This window comes from Pogonomyrmex barbatus, unplaced genomic scaffold (assembly GCF_055798465.1).
Source record: "Pogonomyrmex barbatus isolate J1 unplaced genomic scaffold, ASM5579846v1 scaffold4, whole genome shotgun sequence".
NCBI lineage: Eukaryota > Metazoa > Arthropoda > Insecta > Hymenoptera > Formicidae > Pogonomyrmex > Pogonomyrmex barbatus.
This window is the reverse complement of record NW_028297138.1, coordinates 2,444,758-2,464,064: the sequence shown is the minus strand read 5'-3', so window position 1 is coordinate 2,464,064 and position 19,307 is coordinate 2,444,758. Positions and strand designations below refer to the sequence as shown.

At 37.7% G+C, this 19,307-nt stretch overlaps 2 protein-coding genes and 2 long non-coding RNA genes across 9 annotated transcripts in view; 1 reads left to right on the top strand and 3 right to left on the bottom strand.

Moving 5' to 3' along the window:
• LOC105423790 (transmembrane protein 114) overlaps positions 1 to 19,307 on the top strand; it is a 517,194-nt gene that overhangs the window by 99,269 nt on the left and 398,618 nt on the right. For all 4 annotated transcript variants that reach the window (XM_089081259.1, XM_089081256.1, XM_089081257.1 and 1 more), the window contains one exon: positions 11,389 to 11,546. Coding sequence is in view for 2 of the 4 variants with exons in the window: in XM_089081256.1 (XP_088937382.1) it covers positions 11,502 to 11,546 (45 nt within the window). In the remaining 2 variants the exon portion in view is untranslated. The remainder of the gene's footprint in view (positions 1 to 11,388; positions 11,547 to 19,307) is intronic.
• LOC148935632 (uncharacterized) overlaps positions 1 to 19,307 on the bottom strand; it is a 136,116-nt gene that overhangs the window by 29,104 nt on the left and 87,705 nt on the right. The gene's annotated exons all lie outside the window — the stretch shown is intronic.
• LOC148935637 (uncharacterized) lies at positions 1,062 to 2,072 on the bottom strand. The gene is made up of 2 exons (XR_016140164.1): positions 1,529 to 2,072; positions 1,062 to 1,419 (listed from the first exon to the last, which is right to left on the bottom strand). It is a non-coding gene; the product is annotated as an uncharacterized LOC148935637 (long non-coding RNA).
• Positions 9,236 to 10,272, bottom strand: LOC148935636 (uncharacterized). Its single transcript, XM_089081073.1, has 2 exons — positions 9,847 to 10,272; positions 9,236 to 9,611 (listed from the first exon to the last, which is right to left on the bottom strand). Exons 1-2 carry the CDS (start codon positions 10,267 to 10,269, stop codon positions 9,327 to 9,329), a joined length of 708 nt encoding a protein of 235 aa, XP_088937199.1. The 5' UTR covers positions 10,270 to 10,272; the 3' UTR covers positions 9,236 to 9,326.

Below are 19,307 nucleotides of genomic sequence, written 5' to 3'. Positions count from 1 at the left end.
TGCAAAGGTTACTACGGATACGAGTATCTCGAGCCGAGTCTCACCGTCACGTCTTTTCTACATAATGGTCCATTCGTAATCATCGCTTGTTCTCGACAAAACGAATCGGTCAAGAGCGCAACCGTGGACGTGAGATTGGAATTTGAGACTAAGGAGAACGTACCGATGAATACCACCGCGTACTATCTCATTATACACGATCGCGTGGTTCACTACAATCCGTTGACCAATGTTGTACGCAAGATCACCTAAGAGCATCGCTGGCACATGAGAGAGAGAGACAATAAAATCTACGATACATCGAAATCGACCGCAGTCTCGAAAAATTGCTCGTCATGGTCGTGCCAACGTTCGTAGACCTGCAAGGTTTTCTCGTTGGAGGACAGTTTGTTGTAAAGGAGTTTGCCCCTCTCAGAAAACGGACCGTTCTCTCTCACTATATTTTCGCAAGCCCTATACCATGGCATTTCCTCGCAAGTGCCGACAAGTCTTGCGCACGTTGGGTGATACGTCATCACCATAGACTGCGATGGGGTGACGGAACGATTTCATACAGCAAAGCTAAGAGTTTAATTACAAAGGCTGTGCATGAAACGGAAGAAGACGACGACGACGACGACGACGACGACGATGACAGCGATGCTGTCGTATATGTCAAGGGACACGAAAAACGACAATGGCTGTAGAATTTGCTTCTGGATGATGAGCGTGTGATGACGTGTACATCGAGACTCTGGATGCTGATTACGAAGACTTTAGATTCTCTAAACAATCTGGACGCTGATAATATTATGCGATGCGGATATCACTATACTAATTGCGCATTACAAAATGTATTCAAATTATTTAATTGGTGGTCAGATAACCATGAATAAAATAAATATGATATACGAATTATGTTTTTTATTTCTTTCCCATGCGTTGATAATTCTAACGATCGACGTACCGCTTCTTATCATATAACGCCGAGAAGTTTATCTTGCCGGGGTGACTCGCGCGCGTCGAGCAGGAATGTAGGTCAGTGTGTCGGTCATGGACATGACAAAGAAATTGAATCACGATTTAAAAAAGTGAAAAATTTTTTTAATATTTATTTAATGCAAAAGAATAACTCATACAATGCACTTTTATTTATTGTATATACATTCATTTGTGGATCTTTATTACTTATGTAATTATTCAATTATGTAATTATTCAAAATAATGAGAATATCCTGTAGAAAATGTTCACCACACTTCTTCATCATTTTCATATGGACGTAAACCAAAGAGTTTCTGCAAATCAAATACGTCCTTGCGAGTAATTTCTTCCCATAAAAAGTATAAATACTCCTTGTATTGGCAACGCTGATACCGTATCCACCGCCGATGATTAATATTCATAAAGCCATTAATTTTGATATCATATGTGCATAAATACTACAAAAAATAATAAAAAAATCTCAATTTCACACAATACATTACATATCAAATAAAGGAAAAAAGACGAAAAAGAGAAAAAAGAAAAAAAGGAGAAAAAGTTACGTACCCCATTCGGGTGGCGTATCTGAATTTTTATAAGATTCCGTACTTGTACAGTTTCCACAACTGAGATACCATCGAGATATAATGTCTGTCAAATTACAAAAATATTGAGTTTAATATTTTTTACAATATTGAGTTTAATAATATTTTTAAACATTAAAAAGATACATGTGAATAAATATACTTACTGCTTCAGTTGAATAAGTAATTTTTAATAAATCTCTAATATATGCCAAATAATCAAATTCCTGCGATGTCTTTTCACTTGCCATTTCTTCTCGTTGAACGTTAGACACTACGCGATATTTTTGCGTTTTTTTTTGTATGCAAGTCAGCTTTTCTCTCTTTCTCACATTAGACTTCCATCTACTGTGATCCTGCACACCCCATGACCCATTATATATCATCGACAATTTCTTTGTCTAAATCGGAACATCATCATCATCATAGGTCTCCCCGATTTGTTTATAGCAGCCGGAGTATCGGCGCTTCTCTTGACTCGCCGCGACACGTACGTCGATTTCTACGAAAAAAAGCCATTATAGGTCTCCCCGATTTATTTATAGCAGCCGGAGTATCGGTGCTTCTCTTGACACGCCGGTTCAGTCTCATGCAATGAGTCTTGTGGAGGCATTGAAACGTCTTCGTGGCCTCGATAATAATTTTTGTGCGCGAAGAATCACTGGTGCGCGAAAAACAATTGCTTTTTGCGTGAAGAACTTTGAGTGCAACGTCTTCGCAATGGCATTACCACGCGTCATTATCTGCGCAAGATTCAACGGAACAGAATACCGTGGTAACTTTGTGGTATATGTGGAGGAACAACTTATTTATTACATTGACAACAACCCTCTCGTTGGTGTTGCGCAACTGCCATGGGCAATACCCTTGTACGAATATATTCGTTCATTGGCTTTGGCACAGGAAGAGGAGGAAGAGAAGGAAGAGGAGGACAATTATTTAGACAAGAATTTAGAATTCTCCCCCGCGGGTTAATCCCGCGGTATATGGATGAAGTCCCCCTTCTGCGAATAATCCGGGAGTAAAATTATTTCACGGATTATTAACATTTTTCTTTTTTGTGTGTATTTTGTTAAAGTGACTGAGTGCTTTTTTTTCTTGGATTTATTAAACATTTTTTTTGTGTGTATTTTTTTACGTGACATTTTTTTTCTTGGACATTTCTTTTTTGTACTTTTTAAGTGACTTTTTTTAAGTGACTTTCTACCTCAACCTGGTGAGTCTTTTTTTAATTTTTTTCTTTTTTATTTTTTATTCGGCGGTGATGGCGGGCGCGGCGATGGCGGCGGGCGCGGCGGCGGTGGCGGCAGCGGCGGTGGCGCCCCCCTCTCTGACGTCTTATCCACGCGCCCTGTCCAATTTTTTATATCATCTTCGTTATTTATTTTTTCGTAATTATTTATCACGGTGCTGAAGGCATCAATCATCGATTCAATCGCACGCTGTTTACGTTCAATGACACTGGGTCGCCCAACACGCGCCGCTCCCCTCCCCCTCTCCGGAGCTCCTCGGTTGCGCACAGTTCCCCCCGCACATCCGCACCCCCCCTCAACGCTTCTGAGTTAGAATCGGTGTAGTATACCTAGTAAAGATGGTATCAAAAATTTCGCCAAAGAGATTTCAGTCTTGAAGATGAAGATGAAGATGAACCGCGTGCTGGACGCCCTCAAAAGATTGAAACGGACGAATTGCAAGCACTGCTGGATATAAACTCTGCGCAAACTGAAAAGGAGCTTGCAGAACAGCTTGGCGTTACGCAGCAAACCATTTCCGTACGTTTACATACGATGGGAAAGGTTCAGAAGGAAGGCAGATGGGTTCCTCATGAATTGTTCGAAGACAACAAAAATCGTCGGCGTGACACTGCACTCACTTTGCTTTCAAAGTTCCGGAAAAAAGATTTTCTGCACAAAATCATTACAGGCGATGAAAAGTGGATTCTTTATGATAATCCTAAACATAGAAAATCATGGGTTGACTCTGGTCAACCTTCGATATCGACGCCAAAGCCCAATATCCACGCCAAGAAGGTTTTGCTCTGTATCTGGTGGGAAGGTGTGTTGTATTACGAGTTGTTACAACGGGTGAAACAATCACGACACACCGTTACCAACAACAATTGACCAATTTGAGCGATGCATTAGAAAAAAAGAGGCCATTTACTGGCCAAGGATGTCGTAAAGTGATCTTGCTTCATGAAATGCTCGACCACATGTTGCGAAAGCGACTCAGGACCATATCTTTGCGTTAGGTTGGGAACTTCTCTCGCACGCGACGTATAGCCCAGACATGGCGCCTTCCGATTACTATCTATTCCGGTCGCTACAGCATCATTTGGCTGATACACATTTCGTGAGATTTGAAGAGATACGAAAATGCATTGATGACTTTATCGCTTCGAAGCCGGTGAGCTTCTATCAAGAAATTCGCAAGCTGCTCGAAAGATGTCAAAAGGTCATTGATGCAAACGGAGAATATTTCGCTGATTAATATTTTTTTGTTTGTTTTTGAATAAAGATTGAATTTTACAAAAAAAGCTCAGAACTTTTTTGTACACCTAATATATGAACAAATCAAATTATGCATACTTATGACGACAAAATTGCAATATCGATTGCGTTCCGATATTGACTGCTAGTACTGAAAATCTATAATATATGTGACATAAAATACCCTTACAGAAAATAAATAAAAAAAATGAGAGAAAGTGATGAAACATTTTTTATCTCGTATTATCGCATGTTTCTAAAACTGGTCACCCCTCCATTTGGTGATCCTGCTCGATATTGCTTAACCTCAGTATTGGGATGAAACTTGCTATTGAAATGACCATATAAGTGATTGCGGGATCTCTGCTTAAAATATGATAGATAATGAATATTACTATATATCTGATTAATGAATATTACTATATTGTATAAATATAGTCTCAATTTTAAAATCTCATATGTAATTCTTGCATATGTATTTCTTGTAGATAATTTAATTACATATATAGAACCGTGAACCTATGTTTAATAAGAATCATTATTCTTATGAAAATGTTTATAAATTGTTGTATATATTTTATTTACTTGTTAAAGAATTTGTTAATAACTGTATTAAATATGAGAAATATTTTTCTTATTTAGTTATATTACAGTTATATTATAGTTAGTTAAGAAAGATAATTAATATTATTTCATTATTTATTCATTAAAACTGATTTAAAAATGACGATATATTTATGAAATTTATAAATGACGATAATATTTCGTGATAAATGTTACATTTATTTTACGTCATTATTTAGTACACTGACGTCGAATGATGAGAAATGACCTTAAATTATCGTCATAATGACGTCATCTTGCTACTTGAGTATATATATATATATATATAAAATTAGATATAATTATACATTTTTAAATACAATTAGATCAAGTTTTTAATGGGTCCATTTTTGTGGTAAATATGAAAAACTAATATATTTTTATAAGTATATTTATTTATAATATTTGTATTTATATGAATAATCTCATATATAAAATATTAAGTTTTTCGTAAAGTAAACTAGTGTAATTAGATTAAACTTAAAATTCTCCTTAAGGATTCTTTATATTTGATTGAAATTATGTGTTCGTAAATTGTGTATATTCGTATATATGTATATATGTATAAATACAATATCAATTAAACTCGTAATAGCTCGGAAATGTCTCTCGTTTGGATGTTATCATTATACCTAGTTTGATGCATCATAATATATTATGTAAATTTTTATATTATATTATGTAAATTATTTTATATTATGTAAATTTTTATATATAATTTAATGTATATTTTTCTATTTGAAAAAGAAATATATTTTTGTATAATTCAATTTGAAGTTGTAAGTATTTTGATATAATCATTTCTAATTAAATATAAACTTTTTCTTCGAAAAAAATTTCAATATAATTTCATATAATTTGACATGGAGTTATAAAGATTTTTATATAATTGTATATAATTAGATATAAAATTTTTACCTGAAAAAAATTTTAATATATAATTGCATATAATTTGTAATATTAATAGATCTAATATGATAAAATTATATATAATTATATATAATTAGATATAAACTTTTTTCCCAGGTATATATAATTATATATGTATAATTATGATATTGCTTTATTCCTTTTCATGCTGTCAACATCCTGTTACTACATATTACCTACCTATTCTACATATATCCTACCTATTCTACCTATTCTACAAGGAACAATAAAAGTTCAAGTTATGATGTAAAGGGTAAAACAGAAAAAAAGAAAATAATTTTGTAATGTAATATGCACAGTTCTTTAACTAATTGTAAATTAGATTTACGTATTTACCTCTTTAAAAGCTATTTCGAATATTCTCTTGTAATTTTCGGAGGCTCTTAATTTTCACAAACTTGCTTTTCCCGGATTATTTATAATAATGTCATTCTAGCAGAGTTCCGAGACGCATCGAGTCGACGAGAGCGATGACGCGAGAAAGAGAAAGAGAACGCTCGACGATGACAGGCCGATCGCGTCGAGTTATAACAACGTCGGTTGTACAAATAATCAAGTCAGAGTTCTAGAACGAAAATATCCCTTGACTAAGACGGGATTCAAGTTCCTCAACGTATGCGTCACTCTTGAACGTCCTCGTTTCTCGCGCGTGAACATTATCCTGGGAGATAGTCATGGCAAGGAGATCTCGATGTCGCCCGATACGTGGAGGCAGCTTCGAGCAACGACACGTTCTCTCGAAGTATCTGCAGAGTACCAACGGAAAACCATTCTTTCCGGTCCCGTCGCATATCGGAAATATGACTGTGCGTTTCAGAAGAATCAACAACCTGACGATATTACGCCTGGAAACGTTCGCGACTCGCTTGATCATGTCGAAGGAAATGGTGAATAACATGTTCGAGCTCGAGCATTGCATTGTCAACCGACTCGTTATCTCGTTGAGAGAGAGATAGGGATAGAGAGATAGGGAGAGATAGGGAGAGAGAGAGAGAGAGATTAAGAAAGATCGATGCGAAATTGGCGCGTTTCAAGGATATCGCATCCACCGCTAAGAATACGGAGAATATCTCGAGAGTCATACGCGATAGCGATGCCTTTGATCGTAACGACATTATCAATTGCGAACTTATCAGTTGCTCTGTTCTTTGGGATGTAAGATTGAGATGAAATAAAATGAGAGATATTGTAAAAAATGTTTTTTTATTTGTACTTCCCCAAGCATGTATGTAAGTGATACGAGCGATAGAATATTATAAAAGAATAATACAAACAAAGGGGCAATGAGAAGGGCGCGATAAGAAGTGCGCAATTAATTGTATAATTTTTTCAATGAATCTTCAAATGTTTCGACTCAAGTTTGAGCCACCTTCAGTGAACAACAATTGGTTAAGACTGCACTCTAATGTGGTAAGGTAAATGGTGTGTCGCCCACGCCGGTTGCCATGTTGTGAGAGATATTTATACATATCCCTAATGAAGCCACACACAATATAATTGAAAATCGACCGATAGAGTTAAGTAATTTAAAATAGTTACACTTACTACTGAAGAACTAAGCCATACATAATGTTGAAAAGTGAATAAAATAGGAAACGTTTCGTCGAATGAAATTACAAAAAATAAAGTCAAATTTATAAAAGATATTACGAAAATGCCAAGTGTGCTAGTCAAAAGATCGTCCAATAGTGTATATAAGTGGTAAACAAAACAAGTTATTTGATCGGAACAATAATTAAAAACATAAACAAGGTCAATAAAAATTACAATTTGTCGAGAACAGAGACGTACGAATGATGAAGGCATTCTATATCTATCTGTAGATTTAGTGTGTTATCTTTTTGTAATTTGATAAACAGCATTTCCGAAATCAAGCGTTTTTCGCAGTCTCAAGTATTTTAACTCTGTCCCAAGAAAAATCGTCATTAGAGTCCAATCTGTAATGACGGATTTAATATTCCTACGATGTTCGCTCAATCTAATCTTCAATTGTCTCTTGGTCTGCCCGACATAACATTTTTCGCAATTGTCGCATTCGATTTTATAAACAACATTTTTATATGTTTCCAAGGGATTCTTGTCTTTCTGAGCTCGGATTATCCTCTCCAATCTATTCAGGCTAAAGAAGGACAATTTAGTACCGTGATTATTACTAATAGACTTTCCTTACGATGGCTGAGTTGAATGGCAACGTGAGCCATTTAGTTTTCTTGTCATTGTCCTTAGATTCATTGTCAATGTTTAGTATATCATCTTTCCTATGCAATAGAGTTTTTAATCTCCGAGCTATGCAGTTGAATATAAACTTGAGAGGATAATCGTTACTCAGCAATGTGGAAACTATAGATTCTAAATTTTTTTGTTGGTATTGAGGGTGCGACAAGAAGAAGGTTCTATCTACCAAGCCATAAACTATGCCTCTCTTCTGGGATAAGGGATGTTGTGATAAATAGCTCAAATATCTCCCAGAAAAGGTCGGCTTATGGTACCAATCGAAGTGCATAACTCCATTTACAACTTTCATGGTATCTCCAAAAAACTCAACTCCCTCCCACCAACCTCACAAGTAAATTGTAGACGCTGGTGGAAAGAATTGAATGTTCCGAGAATATTTTTGATTTTACCATGAGGGACGGCCAAAGCTATATCATCAACATAGCGATAGTAAAAAGTATAATAAATCAATATCTATGCTCCCAATCGCCATAAAAAAATCTGATTATAATATGATATAAGTAATGATATAAGTAATGATTCTGATATATATAATAGTTTAAAACAATCTAATATATGATATAATAGTTTAAAACAATCTGATATATGATATAATATGATATAATATGATATAATATGATATAATATGATATAAATCGTAAATTGTTAACACGACATTACAGTTCGGTGATACATGTCGTTTCGATCATCATATCCGGGAATATGTAGTTCGAAGGGAAGCGCGTTTATCGCCATATCGAGTAATCCCGCGCCGCTAAGCATTCGCTATAATTCTTGATAAGAAGCGCAGGATCGTCTATGTGCGATCGTTGCCACGGACGATTATAATGCTCTAGACACACGCGACAACATTGCACTTCAGGGTCAGCTCTCAGATAATCGAGTAATCTGTTCCACGGTAGCTCCACGTATCTGTCGAAATCGCGCACGAGAACGATCCTCGGGTCACAATTGTTTAGCGAATAGATTGAGAATATCGCGTTTGTCCGTCAATAGGGGAATCATATCGATCACTGTGCGCGATCGAATCGCTATCAAGTATAAGTAGAGCGATTATCGGTCCTGTCTCCTCGAAGTGAGCGCGCGCGCCCAAATGCGATTCGTTCGTTTCAGCGCATCACAGATCCGCCTCTCGTTTCTACGATATGTAAACGAACGAGGAAAAGAAAGGAAAGTCCGTATCTCTCTCGTGATTAATTAATCGTTGCAATAACGATGCGTATTAATGGCAACATTAATCACATTGTTTTTTTATTTCAGCATATCTCGTACATATATTCATTGTTTTTTTATTACTCAACATATATTTATACGAATTCATCATATTCGTATACATATTCATATTCTTATACATATTCTTATACATATATTCAATTAGTATATATATATATATATATATATATATATATATATATATATCTTATTACATAGCCATAGACATAGACATATACTCGCGCAAATTCGCACTTTTTATCACAATCAATCTCTCGCGATAATTCGCGCGAGCGTCATAGCAATACATCCCTATTCGTTGTCGCACTCGACGTTTCTCGCTTCCCCACGCACTTCGGGCACTCTTCCCAGATCGTCGGCGGTCCGATCTATCAACTGTCGCACTAACTCTTTCTTCCGATCCGACGCGGAGTTCAAAAATTGAACTCTCAATTTCGCGTATTTCCAGTTACGTCTCTTCTTCTTAACTATATCTTTGACGTTATACACGTACATTCGAACCAACTCGCAATCGGTCCCCTTTTCGCCCGGAGATCTCGCCTCGAGCTGTCGCCCATCTTTCAACTTCGTCACGTACTGAACGAATCAATCAGTCTCCTCCTTGTCTCCAGATAGGGACGCGAATAATGCGTTTAAACCGCTATCACAACTTTCATCGTTCCTCCTTCTCGCCATATCCAGACGCGCAAAATACTTCTCGTACTCATGTATCCAACTCGAGGAAACCTCCCTCGCTATCTCGATCTCCATGAGCGACGCGCGCTCGTCCGGCGTCGCGGAACTCTCGACGAAGCGAACCATGCTCTCCTCAGAACAGTACGAGTTTCAATGGGCCTTTCCGACTCCACACGTCGGTGACGATACATATAGCATTCTTCATACGCTCGGCCTCGCGTATATGCGCGATCGACTCCATTCCTCGACGAAGCGCCAGATGTCTAGACAAAAACGCCATCATCAGCCGCAAACTACACATCGTCGAACGCATAGATGTCCACATCGCACGCATCAACTCAAGAGAGTCGATCGCGTCGCTCTCGGCTTCCGCCGTCCTCCTCTTCCCGTTCAATCGTCTCCCTCGTTCCATCGTCATCGCGCGTTTCTCCTGTTCCACCACCTCTCGTTCCATCTCTCTCGAGAACTCGAAATAATCGTCTAAGAGCAGTTCGTCTAAGAGCGATATTATCTCCGGATCCTTCAATTGACTCTCCGGAACATTAGACTGACTCTCCATCTCGCAAACTGACGATACATCGTCGATACCCTTGGTTAAATATATACTCTAAGGCAGCGTCGAAAACGCGACATCCTACAGAACAGGATGTGCTAGACCCCGCAGAAAATGCCTAGACACAGGCCCCGCGGAAAACGCCGTGACCGCCTAGGGGAAACCACCCCGCGACCGTCTGGGGGGAAACCACCCGTGACCGCGACCATCTAGGGGGAAACCACCCCGCGACCGTCTAGGGGAAATCACCCCGCGACCGCCAGGGGAAACCACCCCGCGACCGACCACGCGACCGCCTAAGGGAAACCATTCCGCGATCGCCAGGAGGAAAGAAAACCATCTTTACCGACGATAAACTTCTCGGCGACCGCCAGAGGAATCCATCTTCTCCTCCCCCCCCCCGGATACAAACCCTCCGGGGAGCCTATGACCCCTCTCCCCCCACCCCCTCTCGCCCAGGGGGGCTTAGGACCCCCCTTGTTAATCTACTAATAAACTTTATAGAAATTTGCGAGGAAAAGAATTGTGGAATCCTCTGGATGTAATATAACATACTTGTAAAATTTAATTGAAATTTGATTGTTTAAATATTTATTTAATTTTAAGATAACTTGCATATATCAAGAAATGATAGGAAAATATTCTTTTTCTTCTTCTACTTTTGTATAGATTTTTAGGGCCTGTTCTACCTCACTCTTATGTGCCTGTGGTGCGCAGGTGATGCACAGGCATAGGGAACCTACTTTTTAATACCGGTTCCGAATGACAAATTTTTGAAGAGGTTCTGTGGACAAGAAGACTCTTGTAATTTGCCAGACCGTCGAGAGGAAATACCAGCGTATGAAAATATTTTGGCCCTATCGGGACTCGAAACCGGGATTTCTAGTGTATTATATCAATTATGCTGTCTACTGTGCCACGCTCGCTCTCTTAGGAAAATATTCAATTACTATAAATGATATTATAATTAATTTGCTAATGAAATCTTTTTAAATATATTTTTTTAAAAAATTGAGAATGATCTTGTTCTCAAAAATATATATCAATAAGATTTGTAAATAGTCATTAAGGTTATTCGTTGTGTAAAGCATATTTTTAAATATACCTCATTTATTTTTGTTTTAGGTTACTTGAAGCTTGTAGACATTGGTGAAGAACATCACAGTGATATTATTAATAAATTTCACGTACAGATTTCTTTATTAATCTTTGAATAATATTAAGAAGAGGTATAAAAGATGCCGAACAACATGACAAGTAGGATGAAAGCATTGTATAATCAGGTACATGAAAATAAGATCTCAAATTTTATCACAATTGTATTCAAATTGACTAGATTTTAAATATAATGAAACATTGGCATATATATGTCTGCAACGCATCCCAACATCGTTATTTCGACCATCCATTCACCGGATAGTTGCCCAACCAACCATCCATCGGATATAAAAGGCGTTATGCGCCAATAAATCTTGTCACGTCATTTTCGTGAAAAGACCGCAGCCTATGGGCAATTAAGTGGTGTCTTTATTGATTTGTAAAGTGTCGAAAATACCTAAGCATAATTGAAATTAGCCGAACCGCTCGGCAATTAAAATAACAACTACTAATTACTTCGATCGGAAAATAATATTCACAGATTAAACTGAAAATTATCAAATCCGTTTGAACTATCAATCTGCAGAATATAAAAGGACTGATCCCAAATAATTAGAGTTATTTCGATTTCCTTGAAATCATCCGCCGAGTTAACTCTCACTAGCCCGAACCGATTCTTGAGAAAATTGATGAAATCAAGAAGTTGTGCGTCCGTAACACATACTAAAAGTTACTGGCAGTTAATTAAATCTTTTTTCGATACGCCTAGAATCCGTTAATTGGAGAAGCAAACGAGATAGCGTGTTCACTCCTTTAGTAAAGAGTTTTTGTGCACCAGCTTAGCATCTGAGAATCCCGTAATCAATACGCCGAATATTGTAGCGTAGAAGCAGCGTATCCGCAACAAGAGTTATTGACCGATCCACTCCCGACCTACCGAACGATAAAACAACGGAGTGATGAGTACGTTGCCTCCATCCGAAAATATTCCGCTATGTTACCAAGTCGAATCATTAATATGACATTAGTCATACGCATCAGTATTCGCAAAAATCGCGCTCACGACTCGCATTTTAGACTGATCCTTCGCACTCTAAGAAAAACCGTAAAACGTTTACTTACCGCGATCGCTAAAACCCGTGCACATCCACCTATCGCGAATAGCGAAAGTCCATGAACCGTTCGTTTACCGCGACCATTAATAATCGATTACGTCAACAATCGCGACGCCGAGATTCTGGCTTTACCGCACTGCTGTGCCTCGCACCAATTATCCCATCATTGTACGAACGCGTATGATGCAAGCGAATAACTTATGCTGCAACTTGCGCTCTATCAATTGTATAAATTCAATTATTGTAACACAGTTTATTAAAACGAAAATAAATAAATTACAAATAAATTACAAATAAATAAAACCATCATAAAACAAAAGTTTCACGTCCATTTGCGCCCGAATTCAGACATCCGACGAGCTAGCATCGCGCAAGACCGTACGAAGTGACGGATCGTTTTATGTTTTCTGTTTTATAAATTCTTATCTTTAATCGTCGATTTTGTAACTTTTCTTAAGAAACAAAGAAATATAGAAGTGTCAATCAAATAAATACATCTAATCTAGAATCTAGAATACAACAGAAATAACAGAAATAAACGAAATTATAAGAATAAATAAGAAAGAAGAGTATTCTAAAGTAAAAATGTGTGCGTCAGAGCGAGAGCCCGATCTCGAACCAGTCGTAGGCACGTAGTAGATTAATTCAAAAGAATAGAAAAATTAATAAAAAAATATCAGGACTGTAGGAGTCAAGCACAGTAAGTAACATGCGAATAAATTTTCTACAAAGTCTTTAATCAATGGTTATTTCCAAACATTTCGACTCCCTTTCGGGTCATTAGTAAATACAATTACGCACAGTTACCATGTTAGGAATTAAATTATTAGGTGGAACGTGATGAATATAATGTCACACTTACAACGCCATAGAATTGGAGCAATATCTTGAGAGTCTCTGTCAACAGTTCCAAAGCTGATGTTGGAAACGTTATGCAAATATGTTTATTAACATATTTACAACTCGGCGAACACTCCGGAGCCTTCCGCCAAGACTGAGGCACACCCCAGCCGGCCGAGTACATTCGGCAGTCCGAGCTCTCGCGACTCCGCTCGCGAGAATAAAGAGAGCACGGGTATACTCATTCTCCGTGAAAATTACTCTCGCGAATGACATCACCGCCCGCGATTCGAGCGTACACGATTTAAATTGCCAAATTTAAAGGTCCGCGACAATGTGCGATATCGTCGCGCATCCCGTGCACTCCGCATCACCGAGTTACGCGCCGCGAGCTTAGTATCGCGCCGATCGCCGGAGCCCTCATTCATGCAAAAACGTGTAAACACGCGCCGATCGCTGTTCACCAATTCTATTCGGCCAATTCTTTTGATTATTTGTGCATATCCATCCGGCACTACTCATTGTTTTTTCTTTGTTATTAGTTTCGAATAAACGATTGTTAACTTATATCACGCATACGATCTAATTGCAATCCTTCTAATTCTGTCTCCAACGTCCTCACTTCCCCACCTGGTAACCGACTGACCGCTATCCGCGCGGGAAAGCGAGACGTTTTAATCTTAATTAAAGAATCTTTTTTATTCTAACCCGCACGGTAGTGGTTTTAATTCTTTAAAAAAAATTTATGTAATGAAATTGCCATATTTAGCTGAATTCTAGTTGTGATTAAACTAAAAATAAAATCTAAGTGCTAGTATCTTTGTATTGAAGAGTCTTCCTATTCTAACTCAAATAGTACTAGTTTTAATTAAAAAACAAAAAAATTTGTTTCCACATTCCAACTCAACTCAAACGATATCATTTGTATAAAAGATATTAATAACTGACGCCAAGTTATAATCCTACTATAAAAATTATGTTATTCTATTAAATCTAAGTGATATGTATTAAAAAATAAAATCTAATTGGCAATATCTTTTATTTTATGAAAATAGAATCTAAGTGATACGTATCTTTGTATCTTCATTGAAGAATCTGTTTATTCTAACTCACGTAGTAGTAGTTTTAATTCTTTAAAAAAGATTTTCAATGAAGAATCTTCCTATTGTGATCCAAACCATACTACCTTAATTCTTAAAAAAAATTTTTTTGTTTCCATATTGCTAACTCAAATTGTAATAATGTATAAAATTTGTATAAAAGAGATATTTTGATATCAATAATTGACGCCAAATTATAGTCCTATAAACATTGAGCTACAAGTCCACCTTAGTCAAATTATATATTTCAATTGTAACGGTACGTTCCTGCGCAGTCGGATAGTGAGCGATGCAGAAGCGGGGATGTAGGTCGGGAAATCGGAAATGCTCATCGGATGCCGGGTTCGGAAAAAGAATCGTAGATACTCGGGTTTCATTATAAAAATAAATAAATAAATAATTTATTTAGATATGTTCGAAGTTGATTGCTATCAATGATGTTGTTTTTCGAAGCGTGACGCTCGCATATGTTCGATTAATTGTGAGATTCGCAGCGCGGTCGGATAGTGTATACTCGCGGCATAGCGCGTAGGTCGCGTTGCTAGGCAACCGGGCCCGTGACCGCGCCAAGTCCTCGGACGCATGGATTGCTAGGCAACCACAGATGTTTTCGCGACACGTGTTTTCGCTTGATACGCGTATGCCGAGAGAAAAGTTCGAGAACATCCGACTTTTCATATGTGAAGAAACGAGAATACTGAGAGAGTGCGGTATTCTTGTTGAAAGATGAGAAAGTCCGAGTTTTCGGAAAAGAACAAGAATATTGAGAACGTTCGGTATTCAGAACGAGAAAATTCTCGTATCGTTCGGATCGGATCGGTATTTCGGAAACGGATCGGATGGAACTAGTTGTTCTTTGCCGAGATTGTCAGGAGGTTATACCTGATTTTTGTCTGCGTATCAAAACGCGATTTGTTAAATTATTCTACAAAACAGCTGATTTATCACGCGCCGACGACGCGTGACAGATCAACGGTGCGCATGTCGCCTGGTCATGTTCGGGGATGTTCGGGCGGCCCCGGATGATGTGGACCGCGTAGCGCGCGCTTAGTAACGGAGCGTTACATATTCTCCGTTACATGTATAAAAGATTTGATATACCACAATTTAAAAAAAATAGAACCTAGTAGTAGTATTTTTAATTTAAAAATAATGAAAACCAAATTATATGTATATCTTTCTATCCATCGAAGACTCTTCTTTCAAGATTCAAACCTTTAAAAAGAATACGAATAAGTGAATATATATATATATATATTCACCCTGTATACATATATATATATATATATATATATATATACATATATATATATATATATATATACATGTATACAGGGTGTCCCAAAATTCCTGCATTTGGAGTACACGTCGTCATTCTTATGCTAAAAGAAACAACTTTTTTCTTTAGTAAAATTGCGTTTGACGAGTAGTTTTTACAGTGGGTCAGATTAAAGACGAATGAGCGCGCGTATGTACGTAGCGATCAGGGTCGGCGCGTGTTCTTTAGGCCGATGCGGCCTGGCACTTAATCATTGACAACGTCACTTACTGTATTGTTTAAAATATGATAAAAATTAATAAAATAAATATTCCTCCTTTACGTAACGATTCAATGAAAAAATTGCCTGATTTCGTAGCATGACGTGGAAATAAAGATAAATGTAAATAATATGGTATATGAATTAAGCGTTCTATTATTTTAATTAGTGCGCAATTGCATATGACAAACAAAAAGAAATATTAAATTTAACGAATACTTCTTAATTAAGTGAGTACGTAATCACGAAGAGTAAAAAAATGGTTTTTTTTGTAATAGTGTTTAAAATAAAATATTTAAATTTATAATTTAAAATATTTTAAGAGAGCTGGTTCTCTTCTTATTTTCTCAGAAAAAATTAAGAAAGGATTTATACAAAAATATTTATCTTTATAATATTACAACTAACGGAACATACAAAACATTCATGATTGAAGATTCAAACTATTCGCCGTTGAGGAACTTATTTATTTTAACCGTGCCGGAGCCTTTAATTGCTAATTCCTGATAGTTGGCGAGAAAGATGTTCATTGTTCTCACTCACTTTCTGATACATAGAGAAAAATTTTCTGCGATGAATCATGTGAGCGGACGCACCGCTGTCCATGAGCCATCTGCTCATCGCTGGATTGTGGAATCGTGCACATAGCATCATTTAGTTGAATACTAAAAGCAGATTGATTATCTTCTCTAATCTTTTGATCCGCATTCTTCTTAGGAATCCGACAGTTGCGTGAGAAGTGACCCTTCTTCCGGCAGTTGTAGCAGGTTATTTTACAAATGTCGAATGTTTGGTCTTGCCAGATCTTGCGTTTTTCGTGGTGGTATTTTTAAAATCAAACTTCTGATTCGAAGATGTGAAAAAAGCCACTTCTTGCTCTTCGGTTGAGGTTAAGTTAGCTTCCTTGTCTAAAAGTCTCTCTATGAGATTTGACAACGTCTGTCTGTCTGATCCATAGACAGCCATGCCTAAAACTTCGATACTTACGTTGGCAACGTTCCTAGAATTTTCGTAGCAATGGCAATGTCGCTTAGCGTTTCTCCAGTCTCCTTCACCTGACGCGCTAAATTCTCAACTTTCGCCACGTGTTGAGCCACTGATTCGCTTGGATTTAATTTCAGCTGATGAAATCGATCAATGATCATCATCTTGTTGAATTCCGACTTTTGTTGGTAAATGGAATCCAACTTGTCGAGAATTCCTTTCGAGGATGTACAACTCTCGATGAGAATGATTTGCGATATGTCCATGGCCGCCGTTAGCATGAACATAGTGATCGCATCGTTTTTCGATCAAGCTTTGCGTGCAGGCGCATTTGGTTCTTCTGGAGGTTGTGTCTCTGTTCCTGAGGTGATTTCATACACACCTTTTGCTTTGAGACCATTTTTGAAACTACCACTGTTGATCATTTTTATCATCCAACTTGTTAACCGAAGTCACGTCGATTTTGTCCGCTATTGTTCAAAGTCTCACATTCACGTATACACAAAAATTTCTGGTTACACAAACCGGAATAGAAACGAATTCTATTCACTGTTTACTGTTCCAGATTATTCAGCATACAGCAGGGCATAACTTGAGCCCTGCTGTCCATAACTTAGTGAGTTAATTAAGTTAGAATCACTGGTAAACTATTCTTTGTTTCTAATATCGTGATGAACAGGACTTGTGAACACAGCAACGAGCGAAAAAAAAAAAGAACGAGAACAACTTGTAAGACTCTTGAAAAAGAAGGCGCTAATACACACGTAATCAGGGTCGTAGTAATATTAGGTTCCCTTAATTTAGGAGTATACTCTTAGATATAATATTGTTGCAGCCGTGCGGTGTTCCGTTCGGCGCTGCCCCGTGAAATTAATCAATATCAATAGATAAGAGTTTGAATAGAGGATCGGCCCTTGGCAACGCGTCGTTCTCCTGCTGTTATTCAGATTTCACGGCCAGATTTCGCGGTGGCCGGATGCGTTTCTGTACCGTTGTTCCGTTGGTTAAATAAAGAGCGAGCTTTTCTTTAAACAATGTTCTTCCTTTCCGAAAGCGCTCTGCCGAGTATCACGATCTCAGGAAGAAACGCCACGAACGCGACAATATATATGCACGTAATTATTAGGTGTATAAAAAAGTTCTGAGCTTTTTTTGTAAAATTCAATCTTTATTCAAAAACAAACAAAAAAATATTAATCAGCGAAATATTCCCCGTTTGCATCAATGACCTTTTGTCATTTTTCGGGTAGCTTGCGAATTCCTTGACGATAGAAGCTCACCGGCTTCGAAGCGATAAAGTCATCAATGCATTTTCGTATCTCTTCAAATCTCACGAAATGTGTATCAGCCAAATGATGCTGCAGCGACTGGAATAGGTAGTAATCGGAAGGCGCTATGTCTAAGCTATACGCCGCGTGCGGGAGAAGTTCCCAGCCTAACGCAAAGATATGGTCCTGAGTCGCTTTCACAACATGTAGTCGAGCATTGTCATGAAGCAAGATCACTTTACGACGTCCTTGGCCAGTAAATGGCCTCTTTTCTTCTAATGCATCACTCAAAATTGGTCAATTGTTGGTAGCGGTCTGCCGTGATTGTTTCACCCGATTGTAACAACTCGTAATACAACACCTTTCCAATCCCACCAGATACAGAGCATAACCTTCTTGGCGTGGATATTGGGCTTTGGTATCGATGTCGAAGGTTGACCAGGGTCAACCATGATTTTCTACGTTTAGGGTTATCATAAAGAATCCACTTTTCATCGCCTATAATGATTTTGTGCAGAAAATCTTTTTTCCGGAACTTTGAAAGCAAAGTGAGTGCAGTGTCACGCCGACGATTTTTGTTGTCTTTGGACAATTCATGCGGAACCCATCTGCCTTCCTTCTGAACCTTTCCCATCGTATATAAACGTACGGAAATGGTTTGCTGCGTAACGCCAAGCTGTTCTGCAAGCTCCTTTTCAGTTTGCGCAGAGTTTATATTCAGCAGTGCTTGCAATTCGTCCGTTTCAATCTTTTGAGGGCGTCCAGCACGCGGTTCATCTTCAAGACTGAAATCTCCTTGGCAAAATTTTTGATACCATCTTTTACATGTAGTATGACTTACAGCGTTCTCTCCATATGCCAACACAAATCATTGCAGTAGCTTCAGCAGCATTTTTCTTCAGATGAAACGCGAAGTGGATGGAAAATCGAATATGCTCTTTTGTTATTACTATCGTGAACACTACTGAGTTTTGAGGTTATGTGCATCAAACGCCAAACCGTATGGCATTTTAGAAGGCCAAATGTTAACGCTTTAAAACCGCAAAAGGGCAGGAAGATATATAAAATTTAAATTGTTATTTCGGTTGTATGAAATCTAAA

Excerpts from the sequence above, each read along its gene's own strand:
- LOC148935636 (XM_089081073.1), bottom strand. The coding sequence starts at position 10,269 with ATGGAGAGTCAGTCTAATGTTCCGGAGAGTCAATTGAAGGATCCGGAG. Across the intron at positions 9,612-9,846 it reads CATTGAAACTCGTACTGTTC|TACGTGACGAAGTTGAAAGA; the intron begins TGAGGAGAGCAT and ends TGATTCGTTCAG.